General features: G+C 34.9%; 3 protein-coding genes and 5 pseudogenes across 3 annotated transcripts; 7 read left to right on the top strand and 1 right to left on the bottom strand.

Moving 5' to 3' along the window:
- Positions 1 to 243: 243 nt before the first annotated feature.
- LOC146165674 (E3 ubiquitin-protein ligase Hakai-like) lies at positions 244 to 3,345 on the top strand. Its single transcript, XM_083382236.1, has 5 exons — positions 244 to 372; positions 1,481 to 1,587; positions 1,845 to 1,931; positions 2,123 to 2,184; positions 2,540 to 3,345. The coding sequence occupies exons 1-5, from the start codon at positions 261 to 263 to the stop codon at positions 3,003 to 3,005; spliced, it is 834 nt and encodes a 277-aa protein (XP_083238362.1). The 5' UTR covers positions 244 to 260; the 3' UTR covers positions 3,006 to 3,345.
- A 1,192-nt stretch (positions 3,346 to 4,537) lies between these two features.
- Positions 4,538 to 7,291, bottom strand: LOC146165673 (peptidyl-prolyl cis-trans isomerase-like 1). Its single transcript, XM_083381638.1, has 4 exons — positions 7,195 to 7,291; positions 6,683 to 6,837; positions 6,209 to 6,367; positions 4,538 to 5,156 (listed from the first exon to the last, which is right to left on the bottom strand). Exons 1-4 carry the CDS (start codon positions 7,248 to 7,250, stop codon positions 4,999 to 5,001), a joined length of 528 nt encoding a protein of 175 aa, XP_083237764.1. The 5' UTR covers positions 7,251 to 7,291; the 3' UTR covers positions 4,538 to 4,998.
- A 2,043-nt stretch (positions 7,292 to 9,334) lies between these two features.
- On the top strand, positions 9,335 to 10,436 carry LOC146165672 (3-hydroxyacyl-CoA dehydrogenase type-2-like). The gene has a single exon (XM_083383025.1). It carries the CDS (start codon positions 9,394 to 9,396, stop codon positions 10,174 to 10,176), a length of 783 nt encoding a protein of 260 aa, XP_083239151.1. The 5' UTR covers positions 9,335 to 9,393; the 3' UTR covers positions 10,177 to 10,436.
- Positions 10,437 to 10,445: 9 nt separating this feature from the next.
- Positions 10,446 to 11,623, top strand: LOC146165671 (3-hydroxyacyl-CoA dehydrogenase type-2 pseudogene; annotated as a pseudogene).
- Positions 11,624 to 11,686: 63 nt separating this feature from the next.
- Positions 11,687 to 13,082, top strand: LOC146165670 (3-hydroxyacyl-CoA dehydrogenase type-2 pseudogene; annotated as a pseudogene).
- A 49-nt stretch (positions 13,083 to 13,131) lies between these two features.
- On the top strand, positions 13,132 to 14,253 carry LOC146165669 (3-hydroxyacyl-CoA dehydrogenase type-2 pseudogene; annotated as a pseudogene).
- Positions 14,254 to 14,262: 9 nt separating this feature from the next.
- LOC146165668 (3-hydroxyacyl-CoA dehydrogenase type-2 pseudogene) lies at positions 14,263 to 15,577 on the top strand (annotated as a pseudogene).
- A 10-nt stretch (positions 15,578 to 15,587) lies between these two features.
- LOC146165667 (3-hydroxyacyl-CoA dehydrogenase type-2 pseudogene) lies at positions 15,588 to 16,572 on the top strand (annotated as a pseudogene).
- Positions 16,573 to 18,872: the final 2,300 nt, after the last annotated feature.

Here is an 18,872-nt window from a genome sequence, read left to right as displayed (position 1 = left end):
GAGGCCCCAAATTAAGTAATAAAAATCGATTTAAATTTTTATTTTGTACAAAAAATATAAATAAATTTATCTAAGGTGAATATCAATCTGCAAATTTTTATAAATTATTTTTATTTTATATTTTGGAGCAACTTTGCTCGATATTTTTTTTGAGATTACACGGCGGCAAGAATCAACTTTCCGCCGTAAGCGGCAGAAATTTCCTTACTTTTCGACTCAGCGTTTTGAGTTTACAAAAGCATTTTGTTAAACTTTGCAAGATGGACAACGCGGGTGGAATGCAACGGAAGCGAAGATACAACAATAATAATCATGGAGAATATCACCAGAGATATAGAAAACAGTCGAGGGAAGAATGGAATTGGCGTCAAGGTGCAATCAAAAAAATATTTTTATGCATTTTTTAGTAAATTACCGAATTGAAATAGTAGATCACATCGGCGCTGGTCTAGAATCCTACCACAACGCACACTATTTGGTGGGTTAGGGTGGTTCAGGTATTATTATTAAATAATGAAAATAATAATACGTGACCCACCCTCACCCAAATGCTAACCCGCACCCTAAGCCAAATATTGTTTGTTGACTTAATAATTGTGGTAGGATTCTAGACCAGCGCTGATGACATCTTTAGCTTGCAAAGTATTTTGCTGCGTAGGTAACCAGCAGCTTCATTTGGGCGCTCTTTCACTATTGTACGTAAAAATTAATAAAAAAAATTTATTCAAATGCCGCATACCACAACACATATGGTTTGGGTTAGGGTGCGGGTTAGCGTTTGGTTGAGGGTGGGTCAAGTTATTATTAATAATAAACAGAATATTACTTGACCCACCATCACCCAAACGCTAACCCGCACCCTAACCCAAACATTATGTGTTGTGGTATGCGGTATTATTATTATTTTTTTTTGCATAACTTTTCACGTACAATAGTGAAAGAGCGCCTTCATTTGTTATGTGTAAGCTATTGAACAGTTTAAATTGGCCTTTTTTTCAATATTAAATCTACTTTCCATCAATTGTATCGGTTTACGGGGAATGGCACTTTATTTTTTTTAAAAAAAGTTTAACATTTGAAATCATACCACAACTTAACTATTTTCTGAAATCTATATGTGAAAATTACTAATTCATGTATGTACACAAGTTAAAATAAATCCTGGGTATGTGCCTGCCGCAGAATGCAGACTGAACCTGTAGCATCAAAAGTTCCCCCCAACAGTGTAACCGATTGGAGAATTGGTGGCGCTGGTCTAGAATCCTACCACAACGCACTAATTATTTGAGTTAGCGTTTGGGTTTTAATAATAATAATTTACCCACCCCAAACGCTAACCCATCACCCTAACCCTAATATTGTGTGTTGGTTTAATAATTGTTTTAATGCTGTGGTAGGATTCTAGACTAACACCCAATTTGAAAACATTGTAATTTTTAGGGTTCAAATCTGGCGAGTATATAAACTTATGTATTCTTAGAAAACTTTCGTGATGGGAATCGTTACCAGAACAACCGACCGAATCAAGGAGGCAACGATTCTGGTCGGCAATTTCCGGAGCAAGAATCTTTCAGCTGCGACATACAGGTAAAACCACAAACTAATTAATCATATTTATTTTGAATGCAGATTAGGCTGTTGATGAAATTAAATGGCAACAATATTTCCTTTTTATTCTGTGAATTTGAGTGTTCAAAACCTTAAATTGGAAATCTTTTATCTTAAAATAGTAGAAAAACACAACAAAAATGGCGAATGACTTGTGTCCCACTCGGAAAAAAATATATTGAAAGTTGCAAATAAATAAATTTTAGGCATAAAATAAGTGTATTTTTGTTTTTCAGATACACATTATTGGAAAGAAAATGGTGGATCCAATGATTCATGTTTGTGAAACTTGTTCACTTCCGATAAAGAGCTATGGAAGAATGGTAATTTTTGTAAATTTGCTTCTGCTTATAATATGCCAAATAATTTGTTTATGGTGGTTTAGTGTATTTTTATTTGACAACTGTTTTCACAATAACTAAAACTTGGGCATACTTTTTTTTACATATATACTACATAGATGTTGCAAACATGTTAAGCTATTTAAAAATAATCAAGTAAATTTGTTTTCCAGATCCCATGCAAACACGTTTTCTGCTTTTCGTGTGCCAAGAAGACAGACAACAATTGCCCAAGGTGATACAGAAAATAAACATCGAAGCTTTAAATAAATTGCAAATAATCAATATATATAACCTAGAATTCGTGGGTAATACCCTGAAGTGGCCATTTGTCCAGATTGCTTTTTTACGCTTGTACCCATATGTGATTATGCAATTATTTAGGTTGGGGTGGTGGGAGTTGTATTAAAGTTAATGGAGTTTTCCATGCATTATTCCAAAATTGATTTAAGTTACTTTGTTAACCGTAATTGCATGGCGATTTAAACTACTTTGGTGTCTGGGTGAATAATAGCCTCTCCCTAATTTTTTTTTTTCTGAAACTGAATTGCCTCAGTGGCAAAGTACTATTTATATATTTTGTTGTGCAGATGCAAGGATAGTGTGCAGAGGATAGAACAATGTCCGCTCGGAAGCGTTTACCTTTGCTCGATATCAAACGGATGCAAGCGGACTTATCTTTCCCAGCGCGACTTGCAAGCTCACATCGCTCACCGACACAAGCCAAACGCAACCCCGCTCCTACAACCCCTAGTATTACCACCGGGTGGCATACCTCACCCCCCTATAACGGTCCCCCCGCCCCCCCTGATCCAGAGAGCCCCGGATCCGTTTCTTCTCCCCCCACCTTCAGCCCCTCCCCCAACTTCAATCCCCCCTCCTGTCGCCATGGATACAAACCCCCGGCCCAGTAGCAACCTGATAACGATACAGATCCAGGACAACCAGGGTGACCCGGAACCCCCCTCGGTGTTCCCCCCACCCCCTCCCCCGCCAAGAAGACCCCCAAATCAGCCCCAGCTGTCTACACATAACTCACAAGGCTCAAGATACTGAGGGAATGAACAACTTACCTGAATACAACGCTGAGATATAATAGCAAACTTTGTACACCCAATTTAATTCACTGAAAGTTTCATAAGTGAATAATAACTCACAGACGTCAAGATATTGAAGGACTTAACAATTTAAGTCAGTGTTTGTCAACCTTTTTAATGCAACGACACAAATCCTAAGATTCGATATAACAGCAAAGCTTTGGCGACCAAATTCTATTCACTGAATGTTTCATAAGTGGATAAAATGTAAGACAAATGGCATAAATAAATTTAAATCTAATTATTGTAAGTTAGTCTTCAGATTTCATTTTTCTAAATTTTGAAGAAATCTTGCTTAAATTTAATTATTTTCAGCTATTTTTTCTTATTTCTTCCACAATTTATTGGGAAAATCTTGCTCTGGACCAATAAATCTAAACATGTAAACAACTCCAGTCATTAAGCTTATTTTAGATTGTGGCCTATAGGTTAAGAAACGCTTACAAAAGTCCTGTTGTTTTAAAAGTCCTGATTGATACAGACCAACCATGTAGGGCATTTTCAATGAATTGATCAAAAATCAACTTCAAATTTGTCGGATATTTAAAAATTTTAAATTTACCAAAGAAGCAGCCTTATTTTTGTTATGTAATTTTTTCACGCTAACAATTGTGTTTAGGTAAAGTATGTTTGACTAACATTGAAGGAGTGTAAACATTTGTCTGTTGACAATCATATGGTTTATTTTTAAATATCCTTTAATTTATAAGATTAACAAGTTTTGTAAAAATGTACATGGAATATTCCGTGAAAAGTATTTGGATTTCATTCATGTTATTGTTATGTAAAATTCGGTCATTATATTTTAAAAAAATTGCAATAACTGGATTACATCACATCAATGTTCAAAAGAAATGTAATAAACAAACTTCACCCCAAGTTGTCTTTCAGTGTGGTACTAAGCAAGTTTTTATATTGCAGATCATGATTTAAATGTTAAAGAAAGGCAGTTTTGTAAAAAAATCTACATTTTGCTTGTTTAATTGAAGCAGTATTAGCCTAAAATTTGGTGTATTTTATTTTTTTGGCGTGATTTTGAGTTTACACAGGTTTTAAACCCAGCACAAACTGGCTCAAAATATTTTTTTCATTTAATTAAGTTCACCCTTTGTTCTAAAAAGATATTTTTAAAGGTTGCCAAAATTGTTTTAAAAAATAGTTTTTAGCCAGGTGTAGCAAAGCTCTAAATGTATTACATTTTCAGGGTAGTTTAATTGAATTAAATTTATTTGGGAACCTGATGCAATAAAAGATTGTGAAGTCATTCATGAAGTCCCTTATTATTTATCACATCATGATCTTCTTACTTGAAATCTTTGGCAGTCTTTATTTAGCAGTGGTTTACAATTAAAAAAGGATATCATAACATTAATATTCACTGCTAACTCAATTAGAAATAAATAAAGTTAAAATGAATGCTACCTGACATTTGTTTTAGTCTAACAGGATTATTTTCATATTTTATAAAGTAAATAAAAACTTTACTATAATATAAAAGGATTTTATTATTCATTACTCAATGTTAATGAACATATAAAAAAAAATATACGAAAAAACAGATATTAACTATCCACAATGGCCATTAAAAAAGATTTACAAAAGGAATCAGGACACAACAGACTTGTTTTAATATTTTAAGATCAGCTTAAGTCTTTAAAATGAACAATAGTTTTGGAGCAAAATTGTTCGAGATTTTAGTAAGACGTAGTAGGAATTTGAAAGCCCACCTTTTGTATAACGTTAAACATCAATCTAGAGTTGTTTGATTTGTACATAAAACTGCTGCCTACTTTTATATGGGCTTTGATATGCCTACAGTGATAGTTTTGTTACAATAACAATTTGTTTTAAATGTGTGGCAGTTAACATGCTTTCAAAAAGGAATCTTCTTCTGCTTCAGATCACCATCTGCACTTTTGCTTGAAATGACTTGGCAAAATGTTAAAAATTAGTCAGTACACTTCAGTTCTTTCCCCGTTGTCATCGAGGCAGTAAGCACTCTGGATAAAAATGTCTTGCACCGGTCGATCCTGTTGAGATGTCTCAACCATTCCAATCATGTTGATTATTTTAAGGCCTTTACTGATTCTTGCAAATATGGCATGCTTACCTGAAAAGAAAAATTAAAATTAACTAGAAAACAAGTCAAATCATACAAATACAGTACTTAATGACCTTCTACAAAACTAAAATAATCAGTTAATGCACAAATACTGTGTATAAATTTTACATACATATAGATTAAATGGCAAAAAAAATGAAGTTAGGTATTACACCAAATCTTAGTTCCCTGCATATCACCGATCTCATATATGTATACAATCCTTGTACAAAACTTTATTAGTAGAAAGACAGCTTGGCGTATACACTTACGCTGAGATAGTTTGTTGAGCAAATGCAGCGTGTAGCTGTAGCTTGCTTGCTCCTAAAAATTAACCTTCTTAGGCCAAAACCAGACAAACCGTTTGTGCTTAACTAAGGGAAGGCTATTTGATAACAATGATTGATTAGGTGTAAAGGCAAGAAGTAAATTCAAGCAAATGAAACCAACAAATCAATAAACGATGTAGCAAAGCTTTCGAGGTTATGCTGTTGAACTATTCTAGCATAAATGCTGTATAAAGGTTCCTGTCAAGCCGAAAATAGATTAATAAACTCAAGTTTAGCAAATTTGTCCAACTTGTTAGAATTTGCTACATAGTTGTTGGACCTATAATTGACAATTTTTTCAAATTCAAAGACCACTGAAAATGAATAAAGAGTTATTCAAAACGTTCAAAATGATACCTACTTCTGTATGGGCTTTGATATTCTTATTACGTCTTACTGCAACCTCCAACCATTATGCTCCAAACGCCACAGTTTAAGGATTTAAAATCCGATGCTAAGTAGTAGTCATCCTATACTAGGGTGGTATCGCTGCCGTTGCGATACTTAATATTGGACATTCAAACTATTAATTCTAAAACAATAAACTCTGTATTTAGAGCAAAATACATCTAAGTGTTCAAGTTTTGCTTGCTTGCCTGCGTACCATGAGCAATATTAATTGGTTATTTTCCAAAGTCAGAAAAAGTAAAACAAAAACTGAGATGAAGAACCAATTCTCAAAACTCTAAACAGCAAATACAGTTTTCAACATTTAGTACAAAACAAATCTACCATCGAGCCACTGTGTGGGGGCGAGGGTGATAAAGAACTGGCTCCCGTTGGAGTCCGGCCCAGAGTTGGCCATGGATAGAACCCCGGCGCCGGTATGCTTCAGGTCCTTGTGGATCTCGTCCTTAAACTGAGGGCCGTAGATGGAAGCACCCCCTCGACCTGGATCAATCGGTAACAAGAAAGTTAAAGTTTGATTTCTTATAATACTAAAACCCCAATGTACGACAAAAACGGCCTTCAATATGTGTAACATTACATACAACAAACAAACGACAGTACCTTTACCACCCACTTTTTTACTGTCATTGTTGGATAATTAAAGTTAGCTTATAAATACATTTCAATAAAATGCTTGGCACAAGAAGAACAAAATCGAAGTACTCTTTAATAATTTCCTGATTTTGGTTACAGTGAATGTAGGAAAACATTCTAAAAGTTATAAAAAACTTTAATACAAAAAAGACTATTACGAACCTGTTCCAGTTGGATCACCACCTTGGATCATAAAGTCTGGAATGATTCGGTGAAACTTTGTCCTGTTGTAGAAACCTCGGCGACAAAGTTCTGCGAAGTTGGCGCAAGTTGTAGGAGCGTGGTTCCAATAAAGCTCAATTTCAACAGAACCCATTCTGAAATAACCAAGGTTTTTAGACTATTTATTCAACTGTAAAATTTTAAGCATGATTGACTAAACATATTTCAAGTAAAAGCAAGAGTTTTAACTTTGTTTTTAACCATAATCAGACATAATACTGCCTTAAAAACAAATATAAACTTCTTTCTTAAAGTAAACTTTACATAGGTACACTATGCCCGTATCTGTAATTTAGCTTAATAATGAATGCCAAAGCCAAAAAGGTCGAGTAAATCAACATCATCTTAATTAAGACGTTTTGTTATGCACTTGTATCATCATCACTTAATGACACAAGCTCGGCTTTTATCGCACCAGGTCTCGAAACAGTTCAAGTTTTTGTGTTACTTACGACGTTTGCATGACAACTCTTGGGGGTCTCCAGTTAGAAGGGGGAATACCCGACATGATCAATGATAGCAATTAAAGCAGCTGTTTATGTACAATCTGGAACATTACAAAACAGATAAACAATTATTTTCGACATCACAATAATCTTTTTAATAAATTTTTAAAACCTTTATGAACATTCTAATATATGTTATATTTTCACTGGTGCATTAAGTAAAAAATATCACAGTATTACATTTTGTGACATAACATGACTTTATCTAGTTAAGAGTGATTTTGTAAAAATTAAAATGTATTTGTTATACAGTACACAAAAAATTGACATAGACTTTCTGGTTATTCTGTTTTTGTGTATTCTCATCAAAAAGCATAAAAAGAACATTTTTTTATTAGCTTTAACTAATTTAATATTGCAAAGGCTATTATAATTATAATGAACCGCGGTTCAAATTTGATATATAACCACTAATAGTTGTATGTGTACCCGAAAATGCTGTAAAACCACTTTAATTCATGCTCACACATGTTAGATTTCAACTAAAACCAAGACGGTTACTCAATATTGAATGATGCAGTAGGAAGGTTAAAATTGATGACAAGGACATGACTTGAACAACTGATGACTTGGACTGGAACTTGTTATTTATTTCACAAATACTTATTTATTCACAAATACTGAGTTGGACTCACAATTCAAAATGATTTTAAAACATTGGCCTACTATTATATAATGACAGTCGCTGTCATGTTTTGGTAATTCGTCAGCGTCAACCGTCAAGAAACAATTTCCTGTTTTGTGGTATTTCTCTATATTATAAACAAAGTATTAATAGCAATTATATGATCACTGTACGGTATATAAGGGTTAAGTTATTAAACGGCAGTCGTTGTTACATTATTTTGAAGTCATACCTCTTTTAGTTTCAGTGGTTATTTTATTGAAAGTTACTCTAAGTAATTTCAAATGTTGGCACTGGTCTAGCGTCCCACAATAATTTTTTCTTAGGGGGGGGGGTTATAACATTATTTGATTTAGGATAGGAATTAGCGTTTGGGTCGATCAAGTATTAATTCTACCATATTTATTTCTAACTTGCAATTTCAATTTGACAACTACAGTGATAGGATTCTAAACCAGTGCCCAAATTTATGTGTATTTAACCATTCAGTAAACCGATTAGTCACTAAAATATTACGATACATCGCGATTTCAGTAATCTTACAAACACAAATATCAATCTGGAATTTCCACTCTTACATTTAAAATCACGCAAAACCACGTGCTTACATTTCATGCATGACTGCACGCGCATCAACAGTCCATTGCAATGCTATATTGGCCAGACGTAAACGTACGTAAATAATGACCAAAAGATAAACAAAATCACATGGCCACATCAATAGTAAGTGGTTTAATGTCCAATTTCTTTGATGAAATCAGGGTTTTTGCCAAAGCGAAGTTTAATAACATTGTACTTTGAACCAGAGATTTATTGACTTAATATTACGCGAATTGCTTAGCAATGTTTAGTTTGATGACTTAGTTTTATTTTGCACATGACTGTAGTTTTCTTGTTCATAAAGGAATTTAGTTACGCGTGCCATTGATAAACATATTTTCTCAATTTTTTTGCTGCAGTTTGTTGATAATTGGAATTCCATAACAGTCAGCTTTTTTATATTTCATTTAACAACCATGTGCAATTGAATATTGTATGTTTGGTAGCTTTAATTGTCGTAGCCCTTTTTGCTTAGAACTGCACTAATTTCTGACCGATGGGGTAATTCAAATTCGCATATTCGAACATATTTATTGTGGTATGATTAAACCATGGGCATTTATCTCGAAAAAATAGCCAGAGGCAATCTATTAATTACTTCTTAAAAACTAAATTTTATATATTTATAACTTGGAGATCTTAGGTGTGTAATTTATGGTTGCACACTTAAAGTGTGCCATCAATACAAACCAACTATAAATTGCTGAAATTCAGATAACAAATTACTTGATAAATATCTTTATTGTGCATCTGCAGTGAAAAGCGTATGATATAGGCTTTATATCATTTTATGTGTATAGAGAGTTAAAAAGTTGATTAGATGCTTTTAGTTTAATACACAAGGTATAATTTTGCAGACTGTCTAGGTTGCAATTTGAATATTAATTTTGATTAAAAATAAAAGATTAGCGAAAAGTAAAATGGCACACAGAATTATCAAAGGAATGGCTGCCATTGTGACCGGCGGTGCTTCCGGCCTTGGTCGGGCCACAGTGGACCGTTTGGTCCGGAACGGTTGCAAGACAATAATGTTTGACCTTCCTTCATCCGACGGAGCACAGGAAGCTGCAAAAATCAGCGATGACGACTGTATTTTCTGTCCTGGCGATGTCACAAGTCCCGAGGACGTACAGAATGCTTTGGATACTTGCGTTAAAGAGTTTGGGAAACTGAATGTTACAGTGAATTGCGCAGGTGTTGGTATCGCCGTAAAGACTTACAACCAACATAAAGATAGAATCCATCCTTTGGACGAGTTTGGGCGCGTTCTTGATGTCAATGTTATTGGAACTTTTAATGTTATAAGGCTTGCAGCAAAACAGATGGCTACAAATCAGTTTGGACCAAGCAACGAGCGTGGGGTGATCATCAACACTTCAAGTGTGGCTGCATTTGACGGACAAATCGGTCAGGCTGCTTACAGTGCTAGTAAGGGGGCCATTGTGGGTATGACCCTCCCTATTGCGCGAGATTTATCGTCAATCGGTGTTCGCGTCATGACAATTGCACCTGGTCTTTTCGAAACACCCCTGCTCGGTAAACTACCGGAAAAAGTTAAAAGTCAACTGGGAAAACAAGCTCCTTTTCCGAACCGATTAGGAGATCCGGACGAATTTGCACACCTCGTGCAAACTATTGTTGAAAATCAAATGTTAAATGGCGAGGTCATTCGACTTGATGCCGCAATTAGAATGATGCCTTAGATAATGTTACATGCAAAACATTATTTCAGCAATTCTTAATATGCTGTTTTACATTATTTAGTAGCAACTATTTGTGTTTCAATCAATGCCTATTTTATTAACTTTTAAAATGCTTTTGTCAATTTGTTGAATTTTTTTTCATTACATTGGTTGATTCTGTAATTCATAATTTGAACTTTATATTTTGAACTTAACGCCATAAATTTGGATTCTTTTCATAAAAACACATAAGGTAAATAAAACATTGTGTACACTTTGCTTTTAGACAGTAGAATTTTTTGCCATTACTAATTTGTATTTTAATATATAAAAATGATTTCACTTGATGGTAAAGTTGTGTTGGTGACCGGTGGTGCTTCTGGTTTGGGAAAAGCAACCGTTGAAAGATTGGTGAAAAATGGCTGCAAAGTTGCAATACTTGATCTGCCAAAGTCACAAGGGGAAAAAGTGGCTGCAGATATTGGAAACCAAAAGTGTTTGTTTTGTCCTTGTGATGTTACTTCATCAAGAGATGTGGAAAATGCAATGGAGGCAATTATTAACAAGTGGGAAAGACTAGATGTTGCAGTAAATTGCGCTGGTATTTTATTTCCCAGAAAAACAATCAATAGTTTAACAAAAACAGCCCATTCTTTGAAAGATTTCAGTCGCATCATTGATGTTAATTTATGTGGAACTTTCAACGTTTGCAGATTGGCTGCTAAAGAAATGGCAAAAAATCCTGCAGGTCAGAGCGGGGAGCGTGGAGTTATTATCAACACTTCGAGTAGCGCAGCTTTTGGTGGACAAATTGGAACAGTGGCTTACAGCGCTTCTAAGGGGGGTGTGGTTAGCATGACCTTGCCAATGGCCCGTGACCTTGCCCCAGTAGGCATAAGGGTGATGTCAATTGCTCCTGGTATCATAAAAACCCCATTGTTCAGTTTTTCTGAAAAATCCAAGATTCGTACCCTCGAAGATATTCTCTTTCCAAAACGTCCAGGTTTTCCAGACGAGTTTGCCCATTGTGTGCAAACAATCATTGAAAACCAGCTGTACAACGCTTCAACGATTCATTTGGACGCAGGTTTACGACTTCAAGCTGGTGATAGAAAGACAATTGCTGAAATGAAAATTAGCAAGTTGTAAATTGTCAAAGCATATATATTTGTTTTAAATAGTTTTTACTGCTAATGTAATTTGTGTGAGTAACTTTTATGAATATGCATAATTTTTATTATCAGTATTTTAACACTGTGTTGATTGATTGCGGTATAATGTTTTAGCAATAAAATTTGTAAATTGTTTAATGATGGTGCTATTTTAGATCGGTGTTTCCCAACTGGTCCGCTGACCAACAAAAAATATTTAGCATATATTTTTGCAAAACTTTTACTTTCTATTTTAGCTCATTGGCTGCACATTACTTTAAAGACAATGCAACTATATGGCATATGTAATAAAACTTGCAAGCGCGTCACAACGTTTTAGAGCTATTTCAGTGCGCCATGACATAAAAAGGTTAAGAAACACTGGTTTAGTTAATAAAGAATGAGATGTTATAAATCCTATTTCATATTAAAATACTGTGTGTGTGATACAATATTTGTTTTGACAAATCAATTTTTTAGTTAACAATGATTTCACTTGATGGTAAAGTTGTGTTGGTGACCGGTGGTGCTTCTGGTTTGGGAAAAGCAACCGTCGAAAGATTGGTGAAAAATGGCTGCAAAGTTGCAATACTTGATCTGCCAAAGTCACAAGGGGAAAAAGTGGCTGCAGATATTGGAAACCAAAAGTGTTTGTTTTGTCCTTGTGATGTTACTTCATCAAGAGATGTGGAAAATGCAATGGAGGCAATCATTAGCAAGTGGGAAAGACTAGATGTTGCAGTAAATTGCGCTGGTGTTTTGTATAGCACTAAAACCTTTAGTAGCTTAACAAAAACATCTCATTCTTTGGAAGATTTCCGTCGCATTGTTGAAATTAATTTAACTGGAACTTTCAACGTTGCCAGATTGGCTGCTAAAGAAATGGCAAAGAATCCTGCAGGACAGAGCGGGGAGCGTGGAGTTATTATCAACACTTCAAGTATCGCTGCTTTCGGTGGAAATATTGGAACAGTGGCCTACAGCGCTTCTAAGGGTGGTGTGGTTAGCATGACCTTGCCAATGGCCCGTGACCTTGCCCCAGTAGGTATAAGGGTGATGTCAATTGCTCCAGGAATCATGAATACCGTAATGTATCAAGGTGTATCTGAAAAAGTCAAGATCCGTACCCTCGAAGATATTCTCTTTCCAAAACGTCTAGGTTTTCCAGACGAGTTTGCCCATTGTGTGCAAACAATCATTGAAAACCAGATGTACAACGCTTCAACGATTCATTTGGACGCAGGTTTACGACTTCAAGCTGGTGATAGAAAGACAATTGCTGAAATGAAAATTAGCAAGTTGTAAATTGTCAAGGAACATAGATTTATTTTTAGTAATTTTAACCATTATTATAATTTGTGAATATGCATAATTTTTATGTTCAGTGTTTTAATTTTTAAACACTGTTCTTTTTGTCTTGTCTTATCAGTATTATCAAGTGTTAAATTTTTTGTAATAATGGTGCAATGATTTAGATACATATTGTAAGTGTAATATAATTTTAATTTTGTAGCATAAAAATGAATTAACCAAATAGTTTGAGTAATTCATCATTAGTTAATGTGACTCAACTGTATCCAAAACTCACTATAATCATTCTAACTACCTAATTATTTAGATTATTAATTAGATTTGCTCAACATTTTTTGGCTTTAAAATTCATTATCAAGCAAAATTACAGATACATGCAATGTTCCTAATTTTATAGACATGTTTGTTATCCTTAAATAATCCTAATTTCTACTTGAATGACTGCCTGTGAAATATATATTTTTATCATTGTTTTAACAAGTAAATTTTGCCAATTCAAATAGGAATTTTCAGTTAAAAATGATTTCACTTGATGGTAAAGTTGTGTTGGTAACCGGTGGTGCTTCCGGTTTGGGAAAAGCAACCGCCGAAAGATTGGTGAAAAATGGCTGCAAAGTTGCAATACTTGATCTGCCAAAGTCACAAGGGGAAAAAGTGGCTGCAGATATTGGAAACCAAAAGTGTTTGTTTTGTCCTTGTGATGTTACTTCATCAAGAGATGTGGAAAATGCAATGGAGGCAATTATTAGCAAGTGGGAAAGACTAGATGTAGCGGTTAATTGTGCTGGAATTTTCAACCCAGAAAAAACTTACGACCATCTTACAGACAAAGTTCACTCTTTGGAAGATTTCCGTCGCACAATTGATATCAATCTTTGTGGAACTTTTAACGTTGCTAGATTGGCTGCTAAAGAAATAGCAAAGAATCCGACAGGACAGAGCGGGGAGCGTGGAGTAATCATAAACACTTCAAGTGAATTGGCTTTTTATGGTGTTACAAGATCAGTGGCTTATTCTGCATCAAAGGGTGCCATTGTCAGCATGACCTTGCCAATGGCCCGTGACCTTGCCCCGATGGGCATTAGGGTGATGACAATTGCTCCTGGTGGGATCGACACCCCTTTGTTTCACAATTCAGAAGAAGGTTCGGAAAGTAACGCTCTAGAAAAGATTCTGTTTCCAAAGCGCCTCGGAACTCCGGATGAGTTTGCCCATTGTGTGCAAACAATCATCGAGAATCAGATGTTTAATGCTTCAACGATTAATATGGACGCAGGTGTGCGCTTCTAAATGCATAAAAACTAATATTGACTGAAGTCAAACAGCATAGGTTATAATCTCTTTATGCAGATCGTCTTTCTATTTAACTTAAGTACTTAAATGTTAGAGTCATTTGCAGGTTCACAATATGATACTAAGCCTGTTTGTGATGCTAAAACTAACTGACCGAACTAAAAAATGTTCAAGCGCTAAAATCTCCAAAAATAATAAATTTGTTTTGAAATTTGTATATTAGTAACATTTTAGCATGCACAAAACGTAATATTTCAAAACTATTTTTCATTCTTTATTTAATAATATTATGAAAATATTAGGGATTAATAAATATTTTTTAGTGTAACTCTTTTATTATTTAGTTGATTATTTGATATAGGTCACTGCAAATACACCTAATTTTTAGGCAAGAAATGATTTCACTTGATGGTAAAGTTGTGTTGGTGACCGGTGGTGCTTCCGGTTTGGGAAAAGCAACTGTCGAAAGATTGGTGAAAAATGGCTGCAAAGTTGCAATACTTGATCTGCCAAAGTCACAAGGGGAAAAAGTGGTTGCAGATATTGGAAACCAAAAGTGTTTGTTTTGTCCTTGTGATGTTACTTCATCAAGAGATGTGGAAAATGCAATGGAGGCAATCATTAGCAAATGGGAAAGACTGGATGTTGCAGTAAATTGTGCCGGGTTTGGAGTTATAAGTCCAACTTATAACATAGTTACAAAAAAGCCTCACAAATTAGAAGATTTTCGTCGTGTTATTGAAGTCAATTTAAACGGAACTTTTAACGTTGCCAGATTGGCTGCTAAAGAAATGGCAAAAAATCCTCCAGGACAGAGCGGGGAACGGGGCATAATCATAAACATTGCAAGCAACACAGCTTACGAAGGTCCAGCCGGTTTCTTGGCTTATGTTTCTTCAAAAGGAGGAGTTATTAGCATGACCTTGCCAATGGCCCGTGATCTTGCCCCGATGGGCATTAGAGTGATGACAATTGCTCCGGGGGGCTGCGATACTCCAATGATACAAGTCGCTGATAAAAGAGCGTCGTTACTTTCTTTGCAAGATGTTCTTTTTCCTCGAAGACTTGGTTTTCCCGATGAAGTCGCTCATTGTGTGCAAATGGTCATCGAGAATCAAATGTTTAATGCTTCTGTAGTCTTACTTGATGCTGGCTACAGAACAACTGTGGCTAAAATGCATTACAGCAACTTGTAGAAGTTTGTTTTATAATCTAAATGTATGTGATTTTGTAACATTTGACTATGCAACGCAGTTTGATGTATTTTTTATAATTAAGCCCGAATGGATATGTACAAATGTTTAATCACTTTTCATTCTTCACTTAATTTTAAGGTGTATGTTTATTTTTATGCTTGAAATGCTTCTCAGTCACATTAACTGAAGATGATACAAGTTCGTATTGAAACGTCTTAATCAAGATGCTGTCGAATATCGAAATTTAATACGTATAATTATTGAAAAATCGTTTGTGTCACTTTAGTGGTGATTTGATTACAATATTTCCTATTGTAATAAGATTATGCAATTACTGTATTCTATGTTTGTAACCAAGATTTATGCTGTGATGCCTTTTTAGCAATTAAAATAAAAGCTATAAATTTATAGAATTGGAGAGTTTTATTTGAATATCAACCTTGTGGTCATTTTTTTGTTTGTAACAGATACCACATTAAAACAAAATACAAAGCTTTGTTTAACAATGATTTCACTTGATGGAAAAGTTGTGTTGGTGACCGGTGGTGCTTCTGGTTTGGGAAAAGCAACTGTTGAAAGATTGGTGAAAATTGGCTGCAAAGTTGCAATACTTGATCTGCCAAAGTCACAAGGGGAAAAAGTGGCTGCAGATATTGGAAACCAAAAGTGTTTGTTTTGTCCTTGTGATGTTACTTCATCAAAAGATGTGGAAAATGCAATGGAGGCAATTATTAGTGAGTGGGAAAGACTAGATGTAGCTGTTAATTGTGCTGGTGTTGTTGCTTTAGGTAAAACATTTGACCATAATACAGGGGAGTCTTTGGCAATGGAAGTTTTTCGTCGCACAATTGATGTTAATCTTTGTGGAACTTTTAATGTTGCCAGATTGTCTGTTAAGGAAATGGTAAAGAATCCTGCCGGTCAGAGCGGGGAGCGTGGAGTAATTATAAACACTTCAAGTCATGCTGTCAGGGATGGACAAATTGGCCTTACAGCTTACTCTGCATCAAAAGGCGCCATTGTTAGCATGACCTTGCCAATGGCCCGTGACCTTGCCCCAGTAGGTATTAGGGTGATGTCAATTGCTCCCGGTTGTATGGACACCCCAATTTTACAGGGTATGCCTGAAGATGGAATGGAACGGGTTCTGGAAGACATTTTATTTCCAAAGCGCTTAGGAACTCCAGATGAATTTGCCCATTGTGTGCAAACAATCATTGAGAACCAGATGTTTAACGCTTCAACTATTAATATGGACGCAGGTATTCGACAATAATCAGTGAGTAAAAAATCCAACCAATACTAAAAAGAATACAAAGGTAAAATTGTTAGCTGGACCTTAAAAGAAGATTCTGTGATGTCGCATCTTCCTTCAAAATCCAAGATATTTTGTTTTTAAATATTAGTATACAGCTGTAAAATTGTCAACGCAAGAATATCATTGAGCTGGTATTATCAGACTTATTCTGCTCACTTTCTATTTTTATGGTTTTTATCTTGAAAATTTGCACTTAATTGTGTCACTTATCTGTGCACGAAAAGTGGATTTGACAGAAACTGCACATATTTTTATATTCCTGTCTCTATTGTGTACAATTTAAAATTTTATTGCACTGATTTAATAGTATAAAAGTTTTAATTTAAATTGTGAATCTATATATTGTATAAAATGGTTTATTATTTTGCAGATAAAGGTGAAGGTGTTATTTATTGGTGGTTATTAGGATCATGGGAATGATACCAACCTATTTTTACACATTTAGTTTTCCACAGTTGCAATTATGCTTTGCTTGTTGCCAATTACTTCAAAATCTATTCAATTACAATCCTTGTATGATGACATTGGTCACAAATAAATGCCAAGCCTAGCTTTATGAAATATACATTTTTGAAATTACCAGCAAACAAGGTCAATACGGCACAGTTTGACACTGGTTTGTGGTCCATTTCAGGGATCATCCATTCTGTCTAGAGGTACAGTATGATATGTGGTTCCAGCTTCTTATGAACATAATGAACAGCAAACATACTTAATGCTGACTTGCAATTTGGATACTGATACATTTTTATATCTTATTCCATCTATAAATGACAGTCGGGGGTGATCCAGAAATAAACTTAGGGAATTCCCATATTTTCGTCTATCGTTAATGAATAATGACGTCATACACGAATAGTGATTTGTAATGACGTCATGAAAAATTTATCAGACACAGCCAATTAACGTCCAACAAAGCGAACACGTGCGGCGAACCGGTGAAGTATTTGTAATTGATTGTTTAGACCAGGGAGTCGAACCGGAACTTTATGAACCGGTTTTGGGTCAATTTTTGCCGAACCTGAACCGGTTTTTGTAAGATTTTAAGGAGCCGAACCGGAACTGAACCGAATATTTTGAAAGTACCTGAACCTTAACCGAACCGGAACCTGTAAATATAAGCGGTTCGCTCCAGCATGTCACAACTTTTATTTTACGGAGTCAAGTTACGCTATGTCCAAAATTTTATGACAAAAATATGAACAAAAAACGTTGTTTTTATATTTTTTAGATATTTTAATAATGAGTTGCTGTTTTTCAAATACGTCATGTAACTTTGATTAAATGACTTACAATTACAATTCAAATTATTCTTTACATGTATCCACCCACTTTATAAAATTTAACGCAACTTATATTGTATCCGAACCGGACCTTTATGAACCGGTTTTGCCGAATCAGCTAAAATACAAGCTGCGGTTGAGGAAAAATAAGTTGTGTCAATTACACATTAAACACGTGGTCTTAGGATATGCTTATTTTTATAGAGAATAATTTTGCGGTAACAATCATTACATAAAAAAGGCCACTTTGAAAGTCACAGTTCACCACCTCTTCAGAGAATCTGCTTCAGTTAAAAAATGCCGTTGTTACACCAACATCAGTTATTAGCGCGAACAGCAGAAACATTAACTGCCCCAAAAATGACGTTTTTAATAATAAAAAAGTAAGGAGGCTTTACTTTGCGTTGTCAATTGTATAATACAGGGCTGCCACTCTGATTTTCTATTTATCCCAAGGTTTCTTGTCTAAAAACCCCAATAATTGGATAAAAGTCCCAAGATTAAAATCATGAGATGTAAATCCACAGGGCCTAATATGGTATGTGCATAGACGCCGACTTTTGTTTTTGACATGGGGTGTTCAAAATTTGGCGCTAAATATGACGTCATAAAATGCTCACTGTTAAAATAAGTTTCAAGGCAAAGTGATAAAACAGTTAAAATGTATTTTAAGTGAAGGCAAATAATATAATTGATTAACTAACGGAATTTTTGTGAAAATGGTACCTTTTTCGTACGTATCAAAAGTATTTTGCATGACGATTTATTATTGTTCTAGGAGGGCTGAGCACCCCAAGTTTTTTCACTAGGGATGGTCTAGTCAAGGGGTTCTTAAACTTTTTTTAACGCGGACCCCTGAAATTTTCTTTCATCTCGCGTGGACCACTGTAGGCAAAAAAAAAAATTAAAAAATTACGTCATAAATTGAAATAGACTTCATAAATTTGCTGATTCGGTCCAAAAATGTGAAAGTGAAATAGAGTCTAAATACATTCAGTGCAAATCCGTTTTATTTTTAATTAGATTGTTTTCTTTAATAAATTAATTACTTCTTAAATATATACACAAATATTCCAATTAGACCTTCATGGACCCCCTAAAAGTAGTTCACGGACCCCCAGGGGGTCCATTGACACCAGTTTAAGAACCCCTGCTCTAGTCCCAA

This window comes from Ascidiella aspersa, chromosome 2 (genome assembly GCF_963924565.1).
Source record: "Ascidiella aspersa chromosome 2, kaAscAspe10.2, whole genome shotgun sequence".
Lineage (NCBI taxonomy): Eukaryota > Metazoa > Chordata > Ascidiacea > Phlebobranchia > Ascidiidae > Ascidiella > Ascidiella aspersa.
This window is presented reverse-complemented; position numbering and strand designations above follow the sequence as displayed.